The 23,028-nt window shown below is 40.9% G+C and overlaps 1 protein-coding gene across 2 annotated transcripts in view; it reads left to right on the plus strand.

Annotated features, from left to right (window-relative positions):
* Window positions 1-23,028, plus strand: part of LOC133544129 (protein unc-80 homolog) — a 93,664-nt gene that overhangs the window by 55,799 nt on the left and 14,837 nt on the right. For both annotated transcript variants that reach the window (XM_061889204.1, XM_061889205.1), the window contains 27 exons: window positions 5,073-5,105; window positions 5,533-5,719; window positions 5,804-5,935; window positions 9,671-9,814; window positions 11,801-11,901; window positions 11,973-12,059; window positions 12,135-12,318; window positions 12,404-12,498; window positions 12,568-12,657; window positions 13,947-14,048; window positions 14,115-14,295; window positions 14,362-14,627; window positions 14,702-14,836; window positions 14,912-15,050; window positions 15,124-15,220; window positions 15,284-15,454; window positions 15,534-15,626; window positions 15,699-15,917; window positions 15,989-16,219; window positions 18,172-18,295; window positions 18,380-18,505; window positions 21,217-21,340; window positions 21,411-21,617; window positions 21,695-21,879; window positions 21,948-22,113; window positions 22,187-22,366; window positions 22,434-22,581. In XM_061889204.1, coding sequence (XP_061745188.1) covers window positions 5,073-5,105; window positions 5,533-5,719; window positions 5,804-5,935; window positions 9,671-9,814; window positions 11,801-11,901; window positions 11,973-12,059; window positions 12,135-12,318; window positions 12,404-12,498; window positions 12,568-12,657; window positions 13,947-14,048; window positions 14,115-14,295; window positions 14,362-14,627; window positions 14,702-14,836; window positions 14,912-15,050; window positions 15,124-15,220; window positions 15,284-15,454; window positions 15,534-15,626; window positions 15,699-15,917; window positions 15,989-16,219; window positions 18,172-18,295; window positions 18,380-18,505; window positions 21,217-21,340; window positions 21,411-21,617; window positions 21,695-21,879; window positions 21,948-22,113; window positions 22,187-22,366; window positions 22,434-22,581 — 3,947 coding nt within the window. The remainder of the gene's footprint in view (window positions 1-5,072; window positions 5,106-5,532; window positions 5,720-5,803; window positions 5,936-9,670; window positions 9,815-11,800; window positions 11,902-11,972; window positions 12,060-12,134; window positions 12,319-12,403; window positions 12,499-12,567; window positions 12,658-13,946; window positions 14,049-14,114; window positions 14,296-14,361; window positions 14,628-14,701; window positions 14,837-14,911; window positions 15,051-15,123; window positions 15,221-15,283; window positions 15,455-15,533; window positions 15,627-15,698; window positions 15,918-15,988; window positions 16,220-18,171; window positions 18,296-18,379; window positions 18,506-21,216; window positions 21,341-21,410; window positions 21,618-21,694; window positions 21,880-21,947; window positions 22,114-22,186; window positions 22,367-22,433; window positions 22,582-23,028) is intronic.

Consider the following 23,028-nt stretch of genomic DNA (forward strand, 5'->3'; position numbering starts at 1 on the left):
ATGTTGACTAAAATTTAAAGTATAAAGGATAACACATCTTTAAAGTTGTCGATGATACCATATTTATTAAGGCTATTACAATTGCTGTAAAACGTAATAAATCAACACTGCATAACTTAGCATATACAGATGCATTTCAATGAATCTAAATATGGTGCATCACATTATTCCAGAATCAATTCAGACTAAGAGACTAATTAAATTTTTTTCTGTTAATTTCTGAACGTGCATTCAATAGTGTAATGTGCTGCAGAGCAGATCGTTCACTGTTGTATTAAGCAAATGAGCTGGGTAGAGCTAGGTGCATGGTGGGGTAAAACATATTCACTTGCTCTGAGCGGAGTGTAAAATTAAATTATGCGCAGTGCGTACACTTGTATTAGAATAATTGTATCTATTTAACAGGAAATAATGTAAATGGGACAATAACATGATCATGTAAGTATTTGATGCTCAAATTTTAAAGGGGAACTGCACTTTGTTTTGGAATCGTCAACAATAAATATGAAAGACATGATGATGGATTTTTTTTTTTAATGCATTCTGACTTGCAAATAAACATACATAAAAGTCAGATGGGAGGTCCTCCATTCCGCCCATGAAAAAAACAAAAATAACCATTCAAAAAGTGCCAACAATACCCCATTTACATTTTGTGACTAAAGTATTAACTAAGTATTAGTGATATTATTATTATAAGCACTAAAGCAGAAAAACTATATCGGCACTGTGATCACAAGTTTGTGTCCAGCTTCCTCGTTTCTTTGCTCGTCAAACTTTTTTTTAGATCAGCGTTTACTATCCTTTCACCTGGATAGTAGAAGGACGAAAACGTACTCTGACAAGTTGGTACATTTTGACTGGCAATTTAGACCCGGAAATGGCAAAAACACCACAAACAACACTTGGTTCGACCCCACTTTTCTTTGCGAGGATTATGAGTCCTTGAAGACTAACGTTACCACTTTTTTTTTTTACCAGACATGGTCGAAAATAAACCTCATAAACTGCTGAGATTCACCCGGTCACAATATTAGATACAACTGCACACGCTCCGATCAATTCAGACTCTGCGTAAAAAAGATGCTTTTCCCATTCTTTATATCACTGCATGTCTCATGTCGGTGTTATTAAGCGCATGCCAAGATTAGATGAAAATTATATTTTATCCACCTTTTCTTGTGTTATCTCAAAATCAACTTGCCTCAGTGAGACAGCGCTCCTCCCCATCTGGCTGATAACTTTATATAATGTCCTAATAAGTACATCCACTTTACTGTGATGTCACAACAAGCCAGACTGCAAATTACTGGTAAGGCAGCCAAAACTGTGTGTATTCTCACACCCAAATACTTGAACCTTTTGATTTGATTATTTGGCATTTTTTAACATGACTAACAACATTTACATGTCATAAAAGACGAGATTTATCATAGTTCCCAATTAACGAGGGCCTTTCCAGTTAAAGTTTTTTAATTTTGACGTAACTGTAGACGTTTCCTTCATTCTTTGAAAACATCTTTTCTCTCGGTCTAAGAGCTTGTCATTGATGCCCTTACAGAGACCAGAAGAGGCTGCCTTCTTATGTTAAGTCATGTGCTTGTGTGACTGTTGCTTGGGCGCCCCGATGTAGAGGTTACTGCAGACTGCGCTACATAAAAACATTGCTGAGCTTGATTTTTAAGAAAGTAGGTCATTGGGTTGTGCCAGTTTTTGTCTAAGGGTCTAATTGGCTTTGAAGTGTGTTGGAATGTCATGTTTGCAGAAAATTCTCCTGAGTTTCTCTGAAAGACCAGGCACGTAAGGGACCACCACAATGTGTGTCCAGTAGCTTGGATTTTTGTTTTTATGTACATTTGAGCCACAATGGGTGAGCCTGTAGCACAGCCAGGATTTTGCTTGGAGAAATTCATTGAAGTAAAAGTAGGTTGTATTCAGTCGAATTTAAAGGGGAACATTATCAGCAGACCTATGTAAGCGTCAATATATACCTTGATGTTGCAGAAAAAAGACCATATGTTTTTTTAACCGATTTGCGAACTCTAAAAGGGTGAATTTGGCGATTTAAATGCCTTTCAATTGTTTGCTGTCGGAGCAATGACCTTTCACCCGTGACGTCACAACGGGAAGCAATCCGCCATTTTCTCAAACATTACACACACCAAGTCAAATCAGCTCTGTTATTTTCCGTTTTTTCAAATGTTTTCCGTACCTTGGAGACATTATGCCTCTTCGTTGTGTTGTCGGAGGTTATGACAACAAGAACAGAGGCGGATTCAAGTTGACTTACGTGGAGTGTGCGAATCAGACATATCAATGGTCACGGCATGCTAATCGATGCTAACATGCTATTTAGGCTAGCAGTATGTATATATTGCATCATTATGTCTCATTTGTAGCTGTATGTGCATCCAGCCTTTCCCTCCACCCACATTTAATGCCAAACAAACACATACCAATCAACGGATTCAAGTTGTACCAGTGGTCAACATATGCGAAAGTCCCTCGTTTGTTCTCCACACTTTACCGACGATAGCGATGCTACGACAGAGATGGCACAGAGATGTGTGGATATCCTGCGACACTCAAAGCAGATGCATATCCAACGATAAAGTCAACAAAATCACAAAGGTGAGTTTTGTTGATGTTATTGACTTATGTGCTAATTATGTGCTAATCAGACATATTTGGTCAAGGCATGACTGCAAGCTAATCGATGCTAACATGCAATTTAGGCTAGCTGTATGTACATAGTGCATCATTATGCCTCATTTGTAGCTATATTTTCATCCAGCCTTTCCCTCCACACACATTTAATTCCAAACAAACACTTACCAATCGTTGGTTAGAAGGCGATCGCCGAATTCGTCATCGCTTCCTCCGTGTCGCTGTCTGTCGTAATATGGCTCAATAGTTTCAGTTTTTTCTTCAATTTAGTTTTCACTATCTGCCTCCACACTCCAACCATCCGTTTCAATACATGGGTAATCTGTTGAATCGCTTGCGCCGCAGAAATCCGAGTCTGAATCCGAGCTAATGTCCATACCTTTCTGTTCTATCCGCCATGTTTGTTTGTGGTGGCCTCACGCAGTGATGTCACAGGAAAATGGACGGGTGGATGTAACGGTGGTTAAAATCAGGCATTTTAAAGCCGTTTTTCGGGATATTGCGTGATGGGTAAAATTTTGGAAAAAAACTTTGAAAAATAAAATAAGCCACTGGGAACTGATTTTTATTGGTTTTAACCCTTTTGAAATTGTGACAATGTTCCCCTTTAAAGTAAATCATAGCTCTGGAATGAGCTTGGTTCTGAAGTCCTGTTGTAAACTACTGCTACTACTTCTACTTCTGCTATGGTTGGCGGTAATGACACGTTGGTTTTCATTCGGAGACAGCGTAAAGGGCATTCAAACTTTTTCCACCGAGAGCCACATACTGATAATTCAGAAGCTGCATGTGTCAATTTGACATTTTTCCTTTGCAAAAACGACGCTTTAGACCGTGCAGACATCCTTATTGTTTATGGTGTCTAAATGGTTTTGAATTTGACCCTGGTAAATAAATGTTTTTGATTATTGTATATTTTATTGTTAGCTCATTAAAAACCTTTTTATGATATACTAAATACATTTTTTTTGCAATATTAAATCCCTCTAGACATGAAATAACACCTATATAGTCACCGTTACATTTACTTTACCAAACATAGTAGCCTTCGGTGTGTTCCCCTTGCCTCGTCGGAGGATCCTTTAAGAGTCATTGGTCTGGCCATCCATCAAAGCGCTCAGCACAGCCACCAGGTGGAAATATTTTGTCACATCCTGAGTAAATCCTCTCAGTTGGAACTGGGCTTTGACGTGCTGAAACCCCAGGCAAAGGTTGTTGTGCCTAGAGTTGGTCAACTCGATTTTCGCAGCGATGTTAATTGTGCCGTTATCATTGTGCGGCACAAGTCCCACTGTGTGTTCATGCTGTTGTTGATAGATATCGCTCACGTCAAACACTCACCAATGTGGAGATGTGTCATTGATGAGGCAGGAGTTGAAGATGACATGCATCAACAGTTTTACTCTCCACTTACCATGAAAAACAGGCACAACAACAATGGCTTCATCTGCATTGAAACAAAGGTTTCCCTTAATTTAAAACTAAGATTTAATTTATACCAAAAATGCATAAAATTTGCTTAAGAAAATTTTAAAGAATTAAAATCAAGATAAATTGAAGCCGCAAAATACAAATCGCAAAGGGGCGAGACATGACAAAACTGTGTTAGCTTCATGTTGCAATCAACATTTCAACATTTGTTGCTCTTTTTTTCCCCATTTTTCTCTAGTTTTGTTGTCTTGTTTCACAATTACAATGCAAATACATTTTTTTGTTGTTGACAATGTTGTAGGTGGGGGAGTTACTGTTGCTGACCCTCTAGTGGGGTTCCTTCTCTGTAAAGTTTAAGGAGTCCGTAAAGGCAATGTGTTGCTCCCCAAGGGTATGGGCGATATAGTGATGTGAGACGATCAATACTCTCTGAAGACATTTGATAATCTTTTTATATTCACTAATGGGATACCGCTTTTACATTTTTCAAGAATGTTGTCATTTAGTAGACCAGGCATCTTAGTTCTGTAATCTGTGGTGTTAATTAAAACTGCACATCCCCTGTTTTCTGGGGACAAACCACCTGAGACAAAAATGTAGGAACTCTGCATAGTGACTGCTGAATCGTCTTAAGAACTTGGAAACAATTACATTTTGAAGAAGTCTTTTTCAACTAACAAGAAAAAAATCCATTTGGCGGGATTTTTCAGATCACAAATGTAACACAACAGTTTTCTGTGTTTACATTTTGAAACAAAAAGTTCATTGTTTTGTATCTGTTATGACTCAAAAGTGGTTCAAACAACGCTTTAGATTCAGCAATCTCCTGGATTTGATCTGAAATAAACTCCAAAAATAAATGTCAATTTGCCATTTATCTTCCTATCTTTTAAGTTGTAATGCATGTTTATTTTAAGTGTTACAGATTTTGATAAAGACCTTCCTTTTATCATTTTATCTGTCTTTGTTTTTAGTTTCCTGCATTAATTCAGTCAGTCCATGCCATAGTAAGTTTTCTGTCCAGATATTTGTGCTGATGCATCTTTTTACATTAAGTCATAAATGTCAGGAACGGCAAATTTTCTGCATTTTTTTTTAGTCAAATGGGGACAATTCGATTTTTGGTTTCCAGAAGTGGGGCGGTTGCATCTTGATGAGTAATTAGCTCTACTGTACTGTATGTCTGTAGGAAAACAACAGCAGCATGCATCAGACATTGTGCGTTGTGCTGTACCTGCATGGTCATTGGATGACACAGACTTCGCCGTGTATGTTCTCATGTATGTGTATGAGCACGTGCGTCATTGCCATGATATGCAGAAAGTTTTCTATTTCTGTTCAGGATCACGTCAACGCATCATTGAGCCAATTGAGAGTTGCTATATGCTTGCAAAATAGCTGCCCACACTGATCTAATCAACACTAACCCCATAGAAATCCTTCTCGGCGCGAGCTGTGTCGCGTTCTCACCAGCGAGCTGAACACATCCTAAAGAACCTGCAGCAGGAGGAGGAAAAGCGTCGTCTGGGCCGTGAGGCCAGCATCGTCACAGCCATCCCTGTGGCCCAGGAAGCGTGCTATGAGCCCACTTGCAGCCCTCCACCTGAGCAAGAGGAGGAAGGTGCGGCGCATGGATACAATAAACTTTGTGATTTTTTTTTTTCTTGCTTCTAAGTTGTCCATGTTTGTCTTTCAATGCTGCCAGCAGAAGAAGTGGTGAACCTGGCATCCCGTCGTCTGTCTGTCAGTCCCTCCTGCGCCTCGAGTAACTCTCACAGGAACTACTCTTTCCGCCGAGGCTCTGTGTGGTCTGTACGTTCTTTGGCTAGTGCTGAAGGTATGACGCTCTTAGGACCTGATCTACTAAGATCCAAATACCATGCGCTGAACAGTGTGTGCAAACAATACAATTTTATGTACTGTTTGTGGGCTTGTTGCGTGTGATCTACCAAGACTGCTTGTGCAATTGAAAAGTGGAGCAGACAGCCTTTTTAAATGAGGTCATTGCGTGTTCCATACAGCGCTTTCACCATGGAGACACACGATCCTTTACTGCACATCATGTTGTCATGCTCCTACTTGTGACATTTTGCTATGTTTTGAAACAAGCAGCAGACATGTACCACTTTTTCTGGATGTTTTAGAAGCAATGCATCTACATTGAAACCACTTCCTTTTTTTCCTGCACAAAGGTGCGCTTATGGGAGAGGCTGCGGCACTGACTGCGAATATAAAGAAGAATATGCAAAAAAATGTTTTAACATGTTAATAATACAAAACCCCAAATCAGTGAAGTTGGCATGGTGTGTAATTTATAAATAAAAACAGAATACAATGATTTGCAAATCCTTTTCAACTTATATTCAATTGAATACACTGCAAAGACAAGATATTTAATGTTGGACCTAAGAAACTTTTTCTTTTTTTTTGCAAATCATTAACTTAGAATATAATGGCAGTAACACATTGCCAAAAAGTTGGCACAGGGGAATGTTTACCACTGTTTTACATGGCCTTTCCTTTTTACAACACTCAGTAAATGTTTGGGAACTGAGGAGACCAATTTTTGAAGCTTTTCAAGTGGAATTATTTCCTATTCTTGCTTAATGTGCAGCTTAAGTTGTGCAACCATCTAGGGTCTCCGTTGTCGTATTTTACGTTTCATAATGCACCACACATTTTCAATGGGTGACAGGTCTGAACTTCAGGCAGGCCGGTCTCGTACCCGCACTCTTTTACTATGAAGCCACGCTGTTGTGCAGAATGTGACTTGGCATTGTCTTGCTGAAATTAGCAGGGGTATCCATGAAAAAACCATTGCTTGGATGGCAACATATGTTGCTCCAAAACCTGTATGCACCTTTCTGCATTAATGGTGCCTTCACAAATGTGTAAGTTACCCATGCCTTGGGCACTTATACACCCCCATACCATCACAGATGCTGACTTCTGAACGTTGTGCTTATAACAATCCGGATAATTATTTTCTTCTTTGGTCCAGAGGACACAACGTCCACAGTTTCCAAAAACAATTTGATATGCGGACTCGACAGACCACAGAACCCTTTTTCAGTCCTTCTTAGATGAGCTCGGGCCCAGCGAAGCCAGCGGAGTTTCTGGGTATTGTTGATAAATGACTTTTGCTTCGCATAGTAGAGTTTTAACTTGCACTTACAGATGTAGCGACCAACTGTTGTTACTGACAGTTTTTTTTTTAAAAGAGTGGTGATATCCTTTACACACAGTTTTTGAAGCAGTACCGCTTGAGGGATCGAAGGTCACGGGCATTCAATTTTGGTTTTGCGGCCTTGCCACTTACGTGCAGTGATTTCTCCAGATTCTCTGAAACTTTTGATGACATTATGGACCGTAGATGGTGAAGCCCCTAAATTTATTGCAATAGCTGGTTATGTTGTTCTTTAACTGTTGGACAATTTGCTCGCACATTTGTTCACAAAGTGGTGACCTTCACCCCATACTTGTTTGTAAATGTTAGCATTTCATGGAAGCTGCCTTTATAAAAAATCATGGCACCCACATATTCCCAATGAGCCTGTTCACCTGTGGGATGTTCCTAAAAAGTGTTTGATGAGCATTCCTCAACTTTCTCAGTCTTTTTTGGCGCTTTTGCCAGTTTTTTTGAAACATGTGGGCATCAAATTTCCAAATGTGCTAATATTTGCAAAAAATAACAAAGTTTACCAATTTAAACATTAAGTATCTTGTCTTTGCAGTGTATGCAATTGAATATAGGTTGAAAGGGATTTGCAAATCATTGTATTCTGTTTTTATTTACGATTTACACAACATGCCAACTTGTTTTTGGGTTTTGTATATGACTCCACTTTGACAGCGTCTTCTCCCCATCATCTTTGTTGTAGTTTTTAGTGCTTCCATAGGGAGTCTACTGACAGATATACGTTAGAGCTTTACGCTACTTTGTATTAGAAATGGCAACAGTGAAGAATGAATGGCCCCCAACAAGAGGATGGAGGGGAAAAAATAAGCTTATTGACCACGGTGCGGACTACAATGGCGGAAGCGCACAAATTATCGGGACATTTGCAGATTCCATACAGAAGAAAAGTGGAGAAGTTGGTTTTACATAATGGGTTCAAATCCAGGCTCGGGATCTTTCTGTGTGGAGTTTGGGTACTCCGGCTTCCTCCCACTTCCAAAGACATGCACCTGGGGATAGGTTGATTGGCAACACTAAATTGGCCCTAGTGTGTGAATGTGAGTGTGAATGTTGTCTGTCTATCTGTGTTGGCCCTGCGATGAGGTGGCGACTTGTCCAGGGTGTACCCCGCCTTCCGCCCGATTGTATCTGAGATAGGCGCCAGCCCACCCCGCGACCCCAAAAAGGGAATAAGCGGTAGTAAATGGATGGATGGATGGATACAAAATGCCCGATATGTCTGCTAATAGGTGCCATTAAAGGGGTCATTAAATAATAATTCCTAAATAATACAAACATATTGAAGCACAGTACATCTGACTACGGTAGCCGTGATGCGCCGACAATCCATTTAACGGTGCTGCTTTGTAACTAACCAAAGTCGTACTAAAACAATTTGCCAGATTTGTGAGCAACATGTGTAATGTTCTATATTCTCAAGGAAACTAACGTTTTGGGCTTGCTTCGCAATCATCATTTATTGAACAGGCATCAACTTGAAATTCAGTATCTCTTGTGTGTGACTGCCATCTACTGGTCACTTTTATCATTACACCTTGTAGCAAATGAAATTGCTTTGAGGTTGGTAAGAATTAAGCCGTACATTAGGCGCACCGGATTATAAGAAAATTCAAAGGATTTTGAGTGCACCTTATGGTCCGAAAAAACGATAAATCTAAATGTTGTATTTAACACTAATTGTTAAATTTAAATGTTGGATCTGAAATAAATGTTCAAGGTAAATGCTGAATATAGATTTAAATGTTAACCATGAATGTTGAATTTCAGTCTAATATCAAATGTAAATGTTGAATATATTGTTACAGTTAACATTTGGATTTACAATTTAGAATACAAGTGGCAAATGTAAATGTAAACGTTAAATCTACTCTTAGATTTAACATTTAGATTTAAATATAGATTTAGATTTAACTTTTATATTTTATGTTTAGATTTAAAATGTATATTCAACATTTATGTTTAACATTTAGAAATAAACATTCATTTTTACCATTTGTGAATGAGCTAAATGTGATAAAAGTGAGCTAAGAATGACAAAAGTAATATAGATGTGACAAAAGTGAGCTAGATATTCAAAATATATTTTCTAAAAAAAAGTGTGATTGAATTTTTACATTCAATATAATTAACAAGCAAAAAGCTGTCAAAATATTATTGCCATGTTTTCTTAATTGGGATATAAAACTCAAATATTAATTGCAAACCCCTTCTAGGCCCAAAAAGTGCTAAACATGTCATTCAAACTCATTTTGGGTGAAATCATGACGACAATCGGGTTGATTACTGCACCTCAGACCCCCAATGTGGACTTAAACAATAAAAACAATATATTGTAACCCAAGTCACTGTCATTTTGTTTGTTGTATTTTTCAGATGAAGAGAACACAACAGAACACACACCCACGCACCACATGCTGCAACCGCCACAAGCTGTCTTCCCAGCATGCATATGTGCTGCCGTGCTCCCAATAGTGCATCTCATGGAGGATGGAGAGGTTCGAGAAGACGGCGTAGCAGGTGAACCCCTTTTTGGTGCTTGCATTCCATTTCCTACAGCTTCGAGGTAGATATATGTGGTCATAAAATGTGTTATTTCTATGATATATCAGTCAAATGTTGTATTAGACATGTGTTGTAGTATAGTAAACTCCATAATATTGCTCAGCAGCGTAAAACAGTAGCAGCTACTATACATAACAACCATCGAGATACACAGTAGGTGTGTCCGGATCAAATATTGAAATTGGATATCAATTCGATCAGCAAAAAAACAAGTATTGGATTATATCGGCTTGCATCTAAAATCTTCAATACAAGCTCTGAAACAAAAACTCCTTCAGCATGTTTTTTGGAGCAAAAATGGATGGCCAGTTAACATCTTATGTCCTAAAAAGCACACAATGTAGTTTTTTGTAATTAACAAAAGCTATGGTGAGCTATAAGCAACTATTAGCTACATAGTTACATATGTAATCAATGTCCCTAATTGATCAATAATTTATAAAGCTCTTCAATAATGCAGTCTAAAGTCTGAGCTTACTAAACTATTGTTGTCACTCAATGTCGCGAAAAAATAATTACCACTCTACTTCAACAAAATTAAAAACAGCATGAATCCATTCCAAACAGTTAGTAATAAATATGATAGTGTGCCTCGTATCTACTATTAGTCTCTGGATAATTTCACCTGATCAAGCATTTTATAACACTCTACACTACAAAATAAATAAAACTATCTACTTAAAGTTAAAGTACCAATGATTGTCACACACACACTAAGTGTGGCGAAATTTGTCCTCTGCATTTGACCCATCTCCTTGTTCACCCCCTGGGAGGTGAGGGGAGCAGTGGGCAGCAGCGGTGCCGCGCCCGGGAATCATTTTTGTTGATTTAACCCCCCATTCCAACCCTTGATGCAGAGTGCCAAGCAGGGAGGTAATGGGTCCCAATTTTATAGTCTTTGGTATGACTCGGCCGGGGTTTGAACTCCCAACCTACCGATCTCAGGGCGGACACTCTAACCCAGGGGTAGGGAACCTATGACTATAGAGCCAGATGTGGCTCTTTTGATGACTGCATCTGGCTCTCAGATAAATCTTAGCTGACATTGCTTAGCACAATAAGTAATTATTAATGCCACTGGTAATCACAGTGTTAAAAATAATGTTCAAATTATAAAAAATTCTCATGCATTTTAATCCAACCATTTGTTTTCTATCGCACCTGTTCAAGATGTCCCATTAATGGTAAGAAGTATTATATTTATTATTGGTTAACTTTAAAATAACAATGTTATAAAAAAGAATAAGAGACTTATTGTACTCTAAAAATGTTGGTCTTACTTAAAAAAAGCACGCATTTAGTTGTATTCAGTGTTAAAAAAATATTATATGGCTCTCACGGAAATACATTTTGAAATATCTGGCTTACATGGCTCTCTTAGTCAGAAAGGTTTCCGACCCCTGCTCTAACCACTAGGCCACTGAGTAGGCTCTGTATGATTCGATCTATAATTTTTTGGAATATTGGCCAATCCTCAACGCTCCGATATCGGCATCGTATCGGAAGTGAAGATGTATCGGGACATCCCTATTACACAGCATTAAAACATTCCTACACTAACTTTCTGTTCAGTGCAAAGTAATCTTTACAATAAAAGCAATGCATTATTCCTGTGGGCTCGACTACAGCGTTTGTACTGAAGCTTCATTATCATTGTAATGAAGACATACATCAAAGTTCCCACAGCAGCTGTTAGACAAGTGAATACGATTTTTACATAGAAAGAAAATGTGCAAAAATTAAGGAAAATGTTGTCGTAGGTTAAACAATTGTGTTTCTTGACAAAGTTACAAGCAAATATGCAAAGAGTGGCTGGTTTTGGTTACGTCCAAAACCGCTTATCATAAACATGTTTCACTTTAAATAAATATTACACAACAGTAGATAGTTAGTGTTTTTGCTGGACAGCAAGTGTCAATACATTCTTAAACATATCCTCAGTGAGTGCTGTTGCTCAGCAAATCTTGTGGAACTGTCTGATCGAGGATCCCGCCCTTGTCCTCCGCCACTTCTTGGAGAAACTCACCGTGAGCAATCGGCAGGTAGAGCAAGAGCCTCGCATACACAACTTAAAGTGTGATGTTGCCGTGTAAGACAAGGTGTTTATCAACAGGATGAGTTGATGTACATGTTAAGGAAGCTGCTGCTTAACATCGGAGACCTCCCAGCACAGACCTCCCACATACTCTTCAACTATTTAGTGAGTGTGTGAACGCAATCACCGTCATCGATCTTTGATTTGTCACCACTCACCCTTCAGTCTTTCCCTCCTTAGGTGGGCCTGATCATGTATTTTGTGCGGACACCCTGCGAGTGGGGGATGGATGCCATCTCAGCCACGCTCACCTTTCTGTGGGAGGTGGTGGGCTATGTGGAGGGGCTCTTCTTTAAGGACCTCAAGCAGACCATGAAGAAAGAGCAGTGCGAGGTCAAGCTCCTGGTTACGGCATCGATGCCAGGTGAGAACCCAAAGCATGCAGGGCTAATAAAGACAATAAAATGCTGATGTGACTTTGATAACTTATTGTATAATCGTTCATGCAGGAACCAAGACACTAGTGGTGCATGGCCAGAACGAGTGTGATATCCCAACACAGTTGCCTGTCCATGAAGACACTCAGTTTGAAGCCCTGCTGAAGGTAGGAACTCTAACTTAAACTGCTTGACAAACAGAATATTTTAAAAGCTATACGCCTTCTTCCCAATAGGAATGTCTGGAATTCTTCAACATTCCAGAGGCTAGATCTGCGCATTACTTCCTAATGGACAAACGGTGGAACCTCATTCATTATTCCAAGGTAGGGAGAAATATATATCTTAGATCAGGGGTCACCAACCTTTTTGAAACCAAGAGCTACTTCTTGGGGACTGATTAATGCGAAGGGCTACCAGTTTGATACACACTTAAATAAATTGCCAGAAATAGCCAATTTGCGCAATTTACCTTTAATAAATAAATCTACATATATAAAAAAAATGGGTATTTCTGTCTGTCATTCCGTCGTAAAATTTTTTCTTCTTACGGAAGGTTTTTTGTAGAGAATAAATGATGAAAGAAAACACTTAATTGAACGGTTTAAAAGAGGAGAAAACACGAAAAAAAATGAAAATTACATTTTGAAACATAGTTTATCTTCAATTTCGACTCATTAAAATTTAAAATTCAACCGAAAAAAAATGAAGAGAAAAACTAGATCATTTGAATCTTTTTGAAAAAAATAAAAAAAGACTTTATGGAACATCATTAGTAATTTTTCTGATTAAGATTTATTTTAGAATTTTGATGAGATGTTTTAAATAAAATCCAATCTGCACTTTGTCAACAAATTGGACCAAGCTATATCTCTAACAAATACAAATCATTATTTCTTCTAGATTTTCCAGAACAGAAATTTTAAAAGAAATTCAAAAGACTTTGAAATAAGATTTAAATTTGATTCTACGGATTTTCTAGATTTGCCAGAATTTTTTTTTTTAATTTTCATCATAATAAGTTTGAAGAAATATTTCACAAATATTCTTCGTCGAAAAAACAGAAGCTAAAATGAAGAATTAAAATAAAATGTATGTATTATTCTTTACAATAAAAAAATAAATAAATACTTGAACATTGATTTAAATTGTCAGGAAAGAAGAGGAAGGAATTTAAAAGGTAAAAAGGTATATGTGTTTAAAAATCCTAGAATCGTTTTTAAGGTTATATTTTTTGTCTCAAACTGTTTTTCTGAAAGTTATAAGAAGCAAAGTTAAAAAATAAATGATTTTTTTTAACAAGTGAAGACCAAGTTTTTAAAATATTTTCTTGGATTTTCAAATTCTATTTGAGTTTTGTCTCTCTTAGAATACAAATGTAGAGCAAAGCGAGACCAGCTTGCTTGTAAATAAATACAATTTAAAAAATAGAGGCAGCTCACTGCTAAGTGCTGCTATTTGAGCTATTTTTCGAACAGGCCAGCAGGCTACTCATTTGGTCCTTACGGGCTACCTGGTGCCTCCGGGCACCGCGTTGGTGACCCCTGTCTTAGATTATGTCCCTCAGTAGGATTTGTTGGGTTTCTGCACTAATATACAAGTTTATCTTCTCCAGACATATGTAAGGGACATCTACCCGTTTAGGAGGTCAGTCTCTCCTCAGCTCAACCTTGTCCACATGCTGCCAGAAAAAGGACAGGAGCTGATCCAGAAACAGGTTCAGTTGGCATCATCGTGAAAAAAGATGCCCTCCGGTTCTTCTTATTCTTTTTGTCTCTTTTAGGTCTTCTCCCGCAAACTGGAGGAGGTTGGCCGTGTGCTCTTCCTCATCTCCCTCACGCAGCACATGCCCGCCGTGCACAGGCAGTCCCACGTCTCACTGCTCCAGGAAGACCTGCTCCGCCTGCCGTCCTTCCCGAGGACGGCTATTGATGCAGAGTTCTCGCTGTTCAACGAACCGCAGGGTTTGTCCGACTCATGTGTATGCCACAATACAGAGCATTTTTAATATGCCTTACTTTTTCCTCTAGGTAAGGAGCTGTTTGGGTTAGACACTCTCCACAAGGTACTGTGGATAAAGCTCCTTGAGGAGATGTTCCTGGGCATGCCCAGCGAGTACCCATGGGGTGACGAGATGATGCTGTACCTCAACGTCTTCAACGGGGCGCTGCTGCTACACCCGGAGGACAGCGCCCTTCTCCGGCAGCACACTGCGACCGCCATCAACACAGCTGTGCACTTCAACCACCTTTTTTCACTGAGCGGCTATCAATGGATCCTGCCGACCATGCTGCAGGTGCGTCAAGGTTGAGCACGAGGAGTTTTGCCGCCAAAACTCAGGGCTCTTGCGTGTACTTCTTGTTGAGGCAGGTTTATGCAGACTACGAGGGCAACCCTTTACTCAGACAAGGCATCGAGTTCTGCTGTCGACAGTTCTACATCCTCCACCGCAAGCCCTTCATCCTGCAGCTGTTCGCCAGTGTGGCCCCACTGCTCGAATTTACTGTAAGACCACCCGATGCTGTTTGTTCCTGTACTCTTGTAAATGTACAGTTGCCAACAAAAACCTTTGTGACCCAGACCAGCACCAGTAGCGGCCTTTCAAAGGGAGTGTCAGCCCAATGTCTGTTCGACCTGCTGGTCTCTCTGGAGGGTGAAACACAGGATGCCTTGGACGCACTCGAGCTGGTCAAGGCTGAGAAACCACTTCGCTCTTTAGGTATGCTCTTAAACCTGAACTTGCAGATGATCAGCAATGACTCAAATGTGTGGGTTGGACATCTCTCTTGCAGATTTCTGTTATGGCAATGAGGACTTGACCTTTTCTATCAGTGAAGCCATAAAGCTGTGTGTCACCGTGGCAGCCTACGCACCCGAATCCTTCAGAAGGTAAGTTGTTGAATGTTTTCTTTGTCCATTGTCCTTTGGCTTATTTGCGTGTCCTCTGGCTAGTTTCCAGATGCTTATGGTGCTGGAGGCCTTGGTCCCGTGTTACCTCCAAAAGCTAAAGAGCAACACAGTGACAATGGAGTCAGCATCAGCTGCCCGAGACGAAATCGCAGCCATTGCTGCACTGGCTACATCCCTGCAGGCTTTGCTCTACAGCTCAGAAACTCTTACAAGGTCCGGCTCACATGTCTGTCTAGGCTTTTGCAGGATTTTTGGCTACTTAACAGTTCACGCTATCGCGCCTGCTTTGCAGACCTATGACGGCGCCGCAGATATCTCGCTGTGATCAGGGCCATAAAGGAGGTACCACTGCCAACCATGCCATGTCAGGAGGCGTCAACACGAGGTTTGAAGACGTTTCTTAGTTTTTGAATGAGCCTTCCATGAAGGAGGGCTTACATTAATATGTGACGCTTAGGGACAACATCCACTTGCTGGAGGAGGGCCAAGGCATGCCGAGGGAGGAGCTGGACGAGCGCATGGCCAGAGAGGAGTTCCGTCGGCCGCGAGAGTCCCTGCTGAACATCTGTACCGAATTCTACAAACACTGCGGGCCACGTCTGAAGATCTTGCAAAATGTAGCCGGTGAGCCACGGGTGACGGCGCTGGAGCTGCTTGACATCAAGTCCCACATGAGGTGACCGAACAATGAGGTCATGCAACTTTTCCCTTATTTGCTAAAGTTCACTTTGTTTGTGTTTGCTCCAGACTCGCGGAGATCGCCCACGCATTACTAAAGCTGGCACCGTACGACACCCTGACCATGGAGAGCCGAGGCCTGCGCCGCTACATTATGGAGATGCTGCCTATCACCGACTGGTCCTCTGAGGCCGTACGCCCCGCTCTCATCCTCATCCTAAAGAGGCTGGACCGCATGTTCAACAAGATCCACAAGATGCCCACGCTCAGGTGCGCTCGCCCTCAGGCACTATGCACCAGGTCTGTTAAATCCTACTTCTTCTCTCTGTCTTCACGTGAGTGTATCGTGCTGTGCCAGTGCCGTGGTGTGTACAGTCGATTTGCGGCTTCTTGGCACTGTCCTGTCGCGCTGCCACCGTGGGTGCTGTCTCATATGCATTGCTGTGCTTCATATTTGTGCGAGCACATGTGGGTCGCCAGCAGGGTCAAGTCTTCTGACATGAAACTTTGTTTGGATTTAGTTTAGATCACGATCCCATAAATGCAAAATGACAAAATGATCTATGCAAACTAATAAACTACATAACCTTTCATGGGAATGCTTTATTAAGCCAACTCTCCACAAGCAAACTTTTGCTCACCAGCCACATAAAGTTTTTCTGGGCAGGCTTTAGATTGGATGTCATCTCAACAGCCGCAGTGCACATAACAAAATAAAACAACATAGCATAATCATAAAAATAAAATTGTATTATTTTTTCACTGTTTCTCAGTGGTGAAGGAAAATCTTTTTTTTTACCGATAAACATAAAAAAAGATGAGCACTTTTTAGTCTTGGCCCAGTGGTACCTATACTTATTGGTATTGTAAGTGTTGTTGAAAACTTACACTTAATATTTTTTGTTTTAAGGATTAACATTTTTTGTTGTAAATTATTATGGTTTTGAAGTCATGTTATATTTTTTGTAAATAAGACACATTTGGGTTACTATAAAAGGGGCAATTTATTTTCTTTGTGACACCGCTATTCTCGTAAGATTTGGTGTGCTGTTTGGAGTTGCAGACATGCAAAGGACTTTGGGCCATCAGCAGCAGTGGGGAACATTTGGCTAGCTGAACAAGTTGCACAACACTGGAGTGTTTGCTGCACAAGAACCTCCGAAGTGGCAGGCGGCCACGAGTTTTCATGGCTTAAAACTCAAGTAAAGAGCCCGTCTTTAAGAAACCGAGCCAGTGTTGTCATTTCGGAGCCACAGGTATTTTAAGGTATACGAGCTCTCTTGTATTTTTGTTGTGCCTACGATAAAGTGAGAGCATAATTTGATTTTAGGTTGAGGTAGTATTTGTCCACACCCCACAGCTAGAGATTGACACGATCCTGCCCTCCAACCACTGGAACTGAGAAAGTTAATGCTACCGGTTAGCTGGCGAGTCGAGGCAGCCCGACCGCGGAACCGCCAATCCGCATCACACAAACCACAGCATGCGGTGCAAAATTTCCAAACGACTACCCGTAAAAATATTTACAAGTTGCAGATGCTGTGTTTGACATGTTGCAGTTCGTTTTGTCTATTTCTACCTCAAAAACCTGAAAGAGCTAGCATTACCTCTGGTTCACCGATATACATATATATATATCGCTTGTTATCAACTCTAACTTCAGCGGTCCTTCACTCAAAGACGTCCGTGTGCAACATAAACAACAATTTCCTAGTTCTTATTGCTACATGACGGAGAAGCAGCCTGTATGACACACCTAGAAAATACTGCCCTCCCAAGGTATATGCTGAACAATGGTATTACAGTATTTCATAAAACTACTGCAGTAATCTTTTTCAAACATTACTTCTTTTCAAAGTTTTTAAATGCATTTTACATGTTAAAAGTTTTGTTGTTTTGGGAAGGACGAGCATGGATTGAATTGGTGGCAATTTATTTCTCTAAGGCGGGGCTGATTTGAGATCCTTAGCGTAGCACCATTGGCAGGTATCATCATGAATGTAGCGGAATAGCACAATCTTTTAAAAGTATAGTTCCATGACTGAGACTAGACCCAGACTTTGGGCCTGTTGCTGCACTGTATGCTACGTTCGTGAGCTTTTCAGTATTTGCTGCCAGTGTGAATTTGACTGATTTGAGGTCATGTTTAAGAAAGGGAATTCATGAAAATCATCTGTCAGCCTTTACGTGTTCTGACTGTGTGTGGTGGGGGATGGTGGCGGCCCGCGCTGTTTTGTTCTGTGGTTTTTCAGGAGACAGGTAGAGTGGGAGGCGGCCAGCAACCTGATTGAGGGCATCTGTCTGACTCTGCAGCGGCAGCCGATCATATCCTTCCTTCCTCACCTCCGATCGCTCATTAACGTCTGCGTCAACCTGGTGGGAAAATTCACCAAGTGGCACTTGTCCGTTTTGTTGGTTGCTTCTAAGTGTTCGTTTTGTGTGTGTGTTTGATGGTGGCAGGTGATGGGCGTCGTCGGCCCTTCCAGTGTTGCAGATGGCTTACCTCTACTCCACCTCAGCCCTTACCTCTCCCCACCACTTCCTTTCAGTACAGCTGTGGTCCGGTTGGTCGCCTTGCAAATCCAGGTAGGCCTTCATTATACAGTTGTGCACGTCTTTTTGTCCTGCTCCATCAAAATGAACCGACTACAACAATTACTTGATAATAAGTATTTCAAATAGTAATCGTCTTCCATTTTCTTCAATGTCAACGTACGCCCGACTTATTATAATGATTTTTTTTTTCGGCTAATATGCCCCGGTTTCCACAAGTCTCGGTCATTGTACAACAAAACAATTGCTCGGAAATAATTCCGTAAAATCAAGTGCCCAAACAAAGAATCCTACCCTTTGGTGACACTGTCTCTTTAAAGAATGGATAGGGGTTATAGAGTTGGGACATTACTTACTAGGGCTGTGAATCTTTGAGTGTCCCACGATTCGATTCAATATCGATTCTTGGGGTCACGATTCGATTATCGTTTTTTTTTTTGTTTTTTTTTTTCAATTCAACACGATTCTCGATTCAAAAACAATTTTTGTCCGATTTAAAAGGATTCTCTTTTCATTCAATACATAGGATTTCAGCAGGATCTACCCCAGTCTGCTGACATGCAAGCAGAGTGGTGGATTTTTGTAAAAAGCTTTTAAAGGACAATGTTTTATCAACTGATTGCAATAATGTAATTTTTTTTAGTTATTAAAAGGATTAAGCGGTAGAAATGGATGGGATGGATAAAAGAACCAAAAATATGACTTATTTTATCTTTGTGAAAACATTGGACACAGTGTGTTGTCAAGCTTATGAGATGCGATGCAAGTGTAAGCCACTGTGACACTATCGTTCTTTTTTTTATTTTTTTGTAAATGTCTAATGATAATGTCAATGAGGGATGTTTAATAATCACTGCTATTCTGAAATTATAACAAATATTAATACTGTTGTTGATAATATTCATTTTTGTTTCACTACTTTTGGTTTGTTCTGTGTCGTGTTTGTGTCTTCTCTCAATTGCTCTGTTTATTGCAGTTCTGAGTGTTGCTGGGTCAGGTTTGGTTTTGGAATTGGATTGCATTGTTATGGTATTGCTGTGTATTGTTCTGTTGGATTGATTAAAAAAAAAAAAGAGAGAGAGAATCAATTCTGAATCGCACAACGTGAGAATCACGATTCAAATTTGAATCGATTTTTTTTCCCACACCCCTATTACATACCAATTCTATCCAGGTAGTCCTTTAGTATGCTCATTATGTGTTTTTTATTCGGTCATAGAACACACACAAAACGATGAACAACTTCACTTTGTCTGTCTCCATCTATCATCTATCAAGCGCTGTTCAACAGACGAGGCGTTCAAGCGCATTGCGTAACTTTGAATGTCAGTATTATAGGTTTTAAGACAGTGTGATTTTGTATTGGGGCAGCACTGTGGAAGAGGAGTTAGTGCGTTTGCCTCACAATACGAAAGTCCTGAGTAGTCATGAGTTCAATCCTGGGCTCAGGATCTTTCTGTGTGGAGTTTGCATGTCCTCCCCGTGACTGCGTGGGTTCCCTCCAGGTACTCCGGCTTCCTCCCACCTCCAAAGACATGCACCTGGGGATAGGTAGATTGGCAACACTAAATTGACCCTAGTGTGTGAATGTGAGTGTGAATGTTGTCTGTTTATCTGTGTTGGCCCTGTGATAAGGTGTCGACTTGTCCAGGGTGTACGCCGCCTTCCGCCCGATTGTAGTTGAGATAGGCTCCTGCGACCGCGAAGGGAATAAGCGGTAGAAAATGGATGGATGGATGGATGGTAATGGAACTCGAGAAGGCACACGACAACTATATACGATACTCAGACAAAAAGCAACGAAACGGGACAGCGCTGGGATAAAAAGCTTCCTACTTGACAGGTGTGTCTCCTGATAGTTAATCAGGAAACAGTTGAGAAAACCAGTCTTCTAACCAGAGATAAAGTAGCAAAGAATGTAAACAACAAAGTACAAACAAGAAAATAAGAGCGCCGGAATGAAAATGATGCAAAACACAGGAAACAGAAGAACAAAGTTTAAGCTGTCATGTGGATCATGACAAAGAAGTTGCAAGTGTCAGCTTTTTGATGAAGAAGATGAGTAACACTATTGAATTAAAAAAAGAAATCATTGCAAAGTATGAAGGGGGCATCACCTTTCCTCCTTCCTCTCACAGCCGTCTTTATCAGCAAGAGTCCAAATGTTTAATGTGTTAAATTTTCATTAATTGATATGTATTTTACATTGTTTTCAAAACATAAAAACTATAATCAATCCCCCAATGTAATTTTTTGTGGTCCCCTTTATTTAGAAAAGGTCGTAAAGTACCCAAAAGTATCAAAATACATTTTGGTACCGGTACTGATACCAAAATATTGTTACCGGGACAACACTAGAACAGTAGTATGATTATAGTTAAGGCATTTAGAGCCATCATTACTTTATATATTACTGATAATACATTTCCTGATAAAAGCACATTTGATTATTGCCATTATCTATATTCCCTTAGGTGTATTTATAATTTCAAAATGATCTTGTTTTATTGTCAATTTTATCCTTTAATATTTTACTTTTTTGCATTGAGCTATTTCTTTGTTATGGATTCAATCACATGTTTACATCATCGTGGCGCCATCAATTATTGAAGAGGTTCCTGCTATGTGAGGCATTTTGGGCTGTTAGGGGTTAGGTACACACTTGTACCTCTATTTGAGAGTGTTTATAGCGTTCTGATCGCTGTCAATGTTAAAATATTTTTTTTGCATTATATATTCTGTAGGCCTTGAAGGAAGATTTCCCTCTCAGTCATGTGATCTCACCGTTCACCAATCAGGAAAGGCGAGAGGGGATGCTGCTAAACTTGCTTATTCCGTTTGTGCTTACAGTTGGGTCTGGAAGCAAAGGTATTTATTTAGCAAAAAATCAACATGTGTGCGCAGTAATAATCCAAAAGGTTCTTTTATTGCCTGACAGACAGCCCCCACCTTGAGCAGCCGGAGATCTTCTTGCTGCTGCAGACGGTCATCAACATCCTCCTTCCGCCACGCATCATCTCCACCTCCCGCACCAAGAACTTCATGCTGGATGCTTCACCAGCTCACTGCTCCACCCCTGGTGATACCAGCAAGGACTTACGCAGAGAAGGCTTGGCGGAGTCCACCAGCCAGGCGGCATATCTTGGTGCGAGTTGGTGTTTGTGTGTCGGCCGCCATCCTTCCTGTGGTTCTATTTCTGACGAACCTTTCCCGCATCCGTAGCTCTGAAGGTGGTGCTGGTGTGCTTTGAGCGCTCTCTGGGGAACCAATGGTATCGTCTGAGTCTGCAGGTGAAAGAGATGGCTCTGAGGAAGGTGGGGGGCCTGGCTTTCTGGGACTTCATCGACTTCATTGTGCGCACCCGCATCCCCATCTTTGTCTTGCTGAGGCCTTTCATTCAGTGCAAGGTGAGTTGCTCGGTTTGTCTGAGTCGGGCCCACGTTATCGTTCCTCTTTGTCTCCCACCGCCATGCAGCTGTTGACGCAGCCAGCTGACTCCCAGGAGGAGATAACAGCACGCCACCACATCGCCGACCAGCTAGAGAGACGCTTCATCCCTCGACCTCTCTGCAAGAGCTCTTTGTTTGCCGAGTTCAACAATGAGCTCAAGATCCTCAAAGAGGCGGTCCACAGCGGCTCTGGTCAGAAGTTCTCCATCTTGCCTCGTTTTACTGCTTGTCCGTGGACGAGCTGAACCACCGACTTTACTTGTAGCTTACCAGGGCAAGACGTCCATCAGCACAGTGGGCACGTCCACGTCGGCCTACCGCCTCAGTTTGGCCACCATGTCACGCTCTAACACGGGCACCGGCACAGTTTGGGAGCAGGACAGCCAGCCGTCCCGCCAGCCGTCGCAGGACACCCTCAGCCACACCGATGACGACGACGAAGAGAGTTAGAATCGCCTTCTTTTTTGCACATGTTGCATTCGCGTCCATGTGACATGTTTGTCTCCTCCCAGACGACTCCATCAGTATTCCCAGTGTGGTGAGCGAGCACGAGGTCTTCCTGCCCAGGGTGATAACCGAGCGCCGCTTCTCCAGCCATGCCACTGGCTCGGCAGCTCAGCCTCCCGAAGTCCCCCGCACCACCTTGCTGCCCAGCCACAGGTAAACAAACATGTCCTCCCCTCCTGAGTTGTGCGTTGACCGCAATGTTTTCACTCAGCTGCTGTTGGGTTAGCACAGGGGTGCCCACACTTCTTCTGCAGGCGAGCTACTTTTCAATTGACCAAGTCGAGGGGATCTACCTCATTCATATATATCATTTATATGTTTTTATTTATGAAACATACGTTTTTGTTAACAGATTAAAGGTGTTTTAAAGGGGAACATTATCACCAGACCTATGTAAGCGTCAATATATACCTTGATGTTGCAGAAAAAAGACCATATATTTTTTTAACCGATTCCCGAACTCTAAATGGGTGAATTTTGGCGAATTAAACACCTTTCTATTATTTTCTCTCGGAGCGATGACGTCACGTTGTGACGTCACATAGGTAATCAATCCGCCATTTTCTCAAACACATTACAAACACCGAGTCAACTCAGCTT

This window comes from Nerophis ophidion, linkage group LG27 (assembly GCF_033978795.1).
Source record: "Nerophis ophidion isolate RoL-2023_Sa linkage group LG27, RoL_Noph_v1.0, whole genome shotgun sequence".
In the NCBI taxonomy this organism is placed as follows: domain Eukaryota; kingdom Metazoa; phylum Chordata; class Actinopteri; order Syngnathiformes; family Syngnathidae; genus Nerophis; species Nerophis ophidion.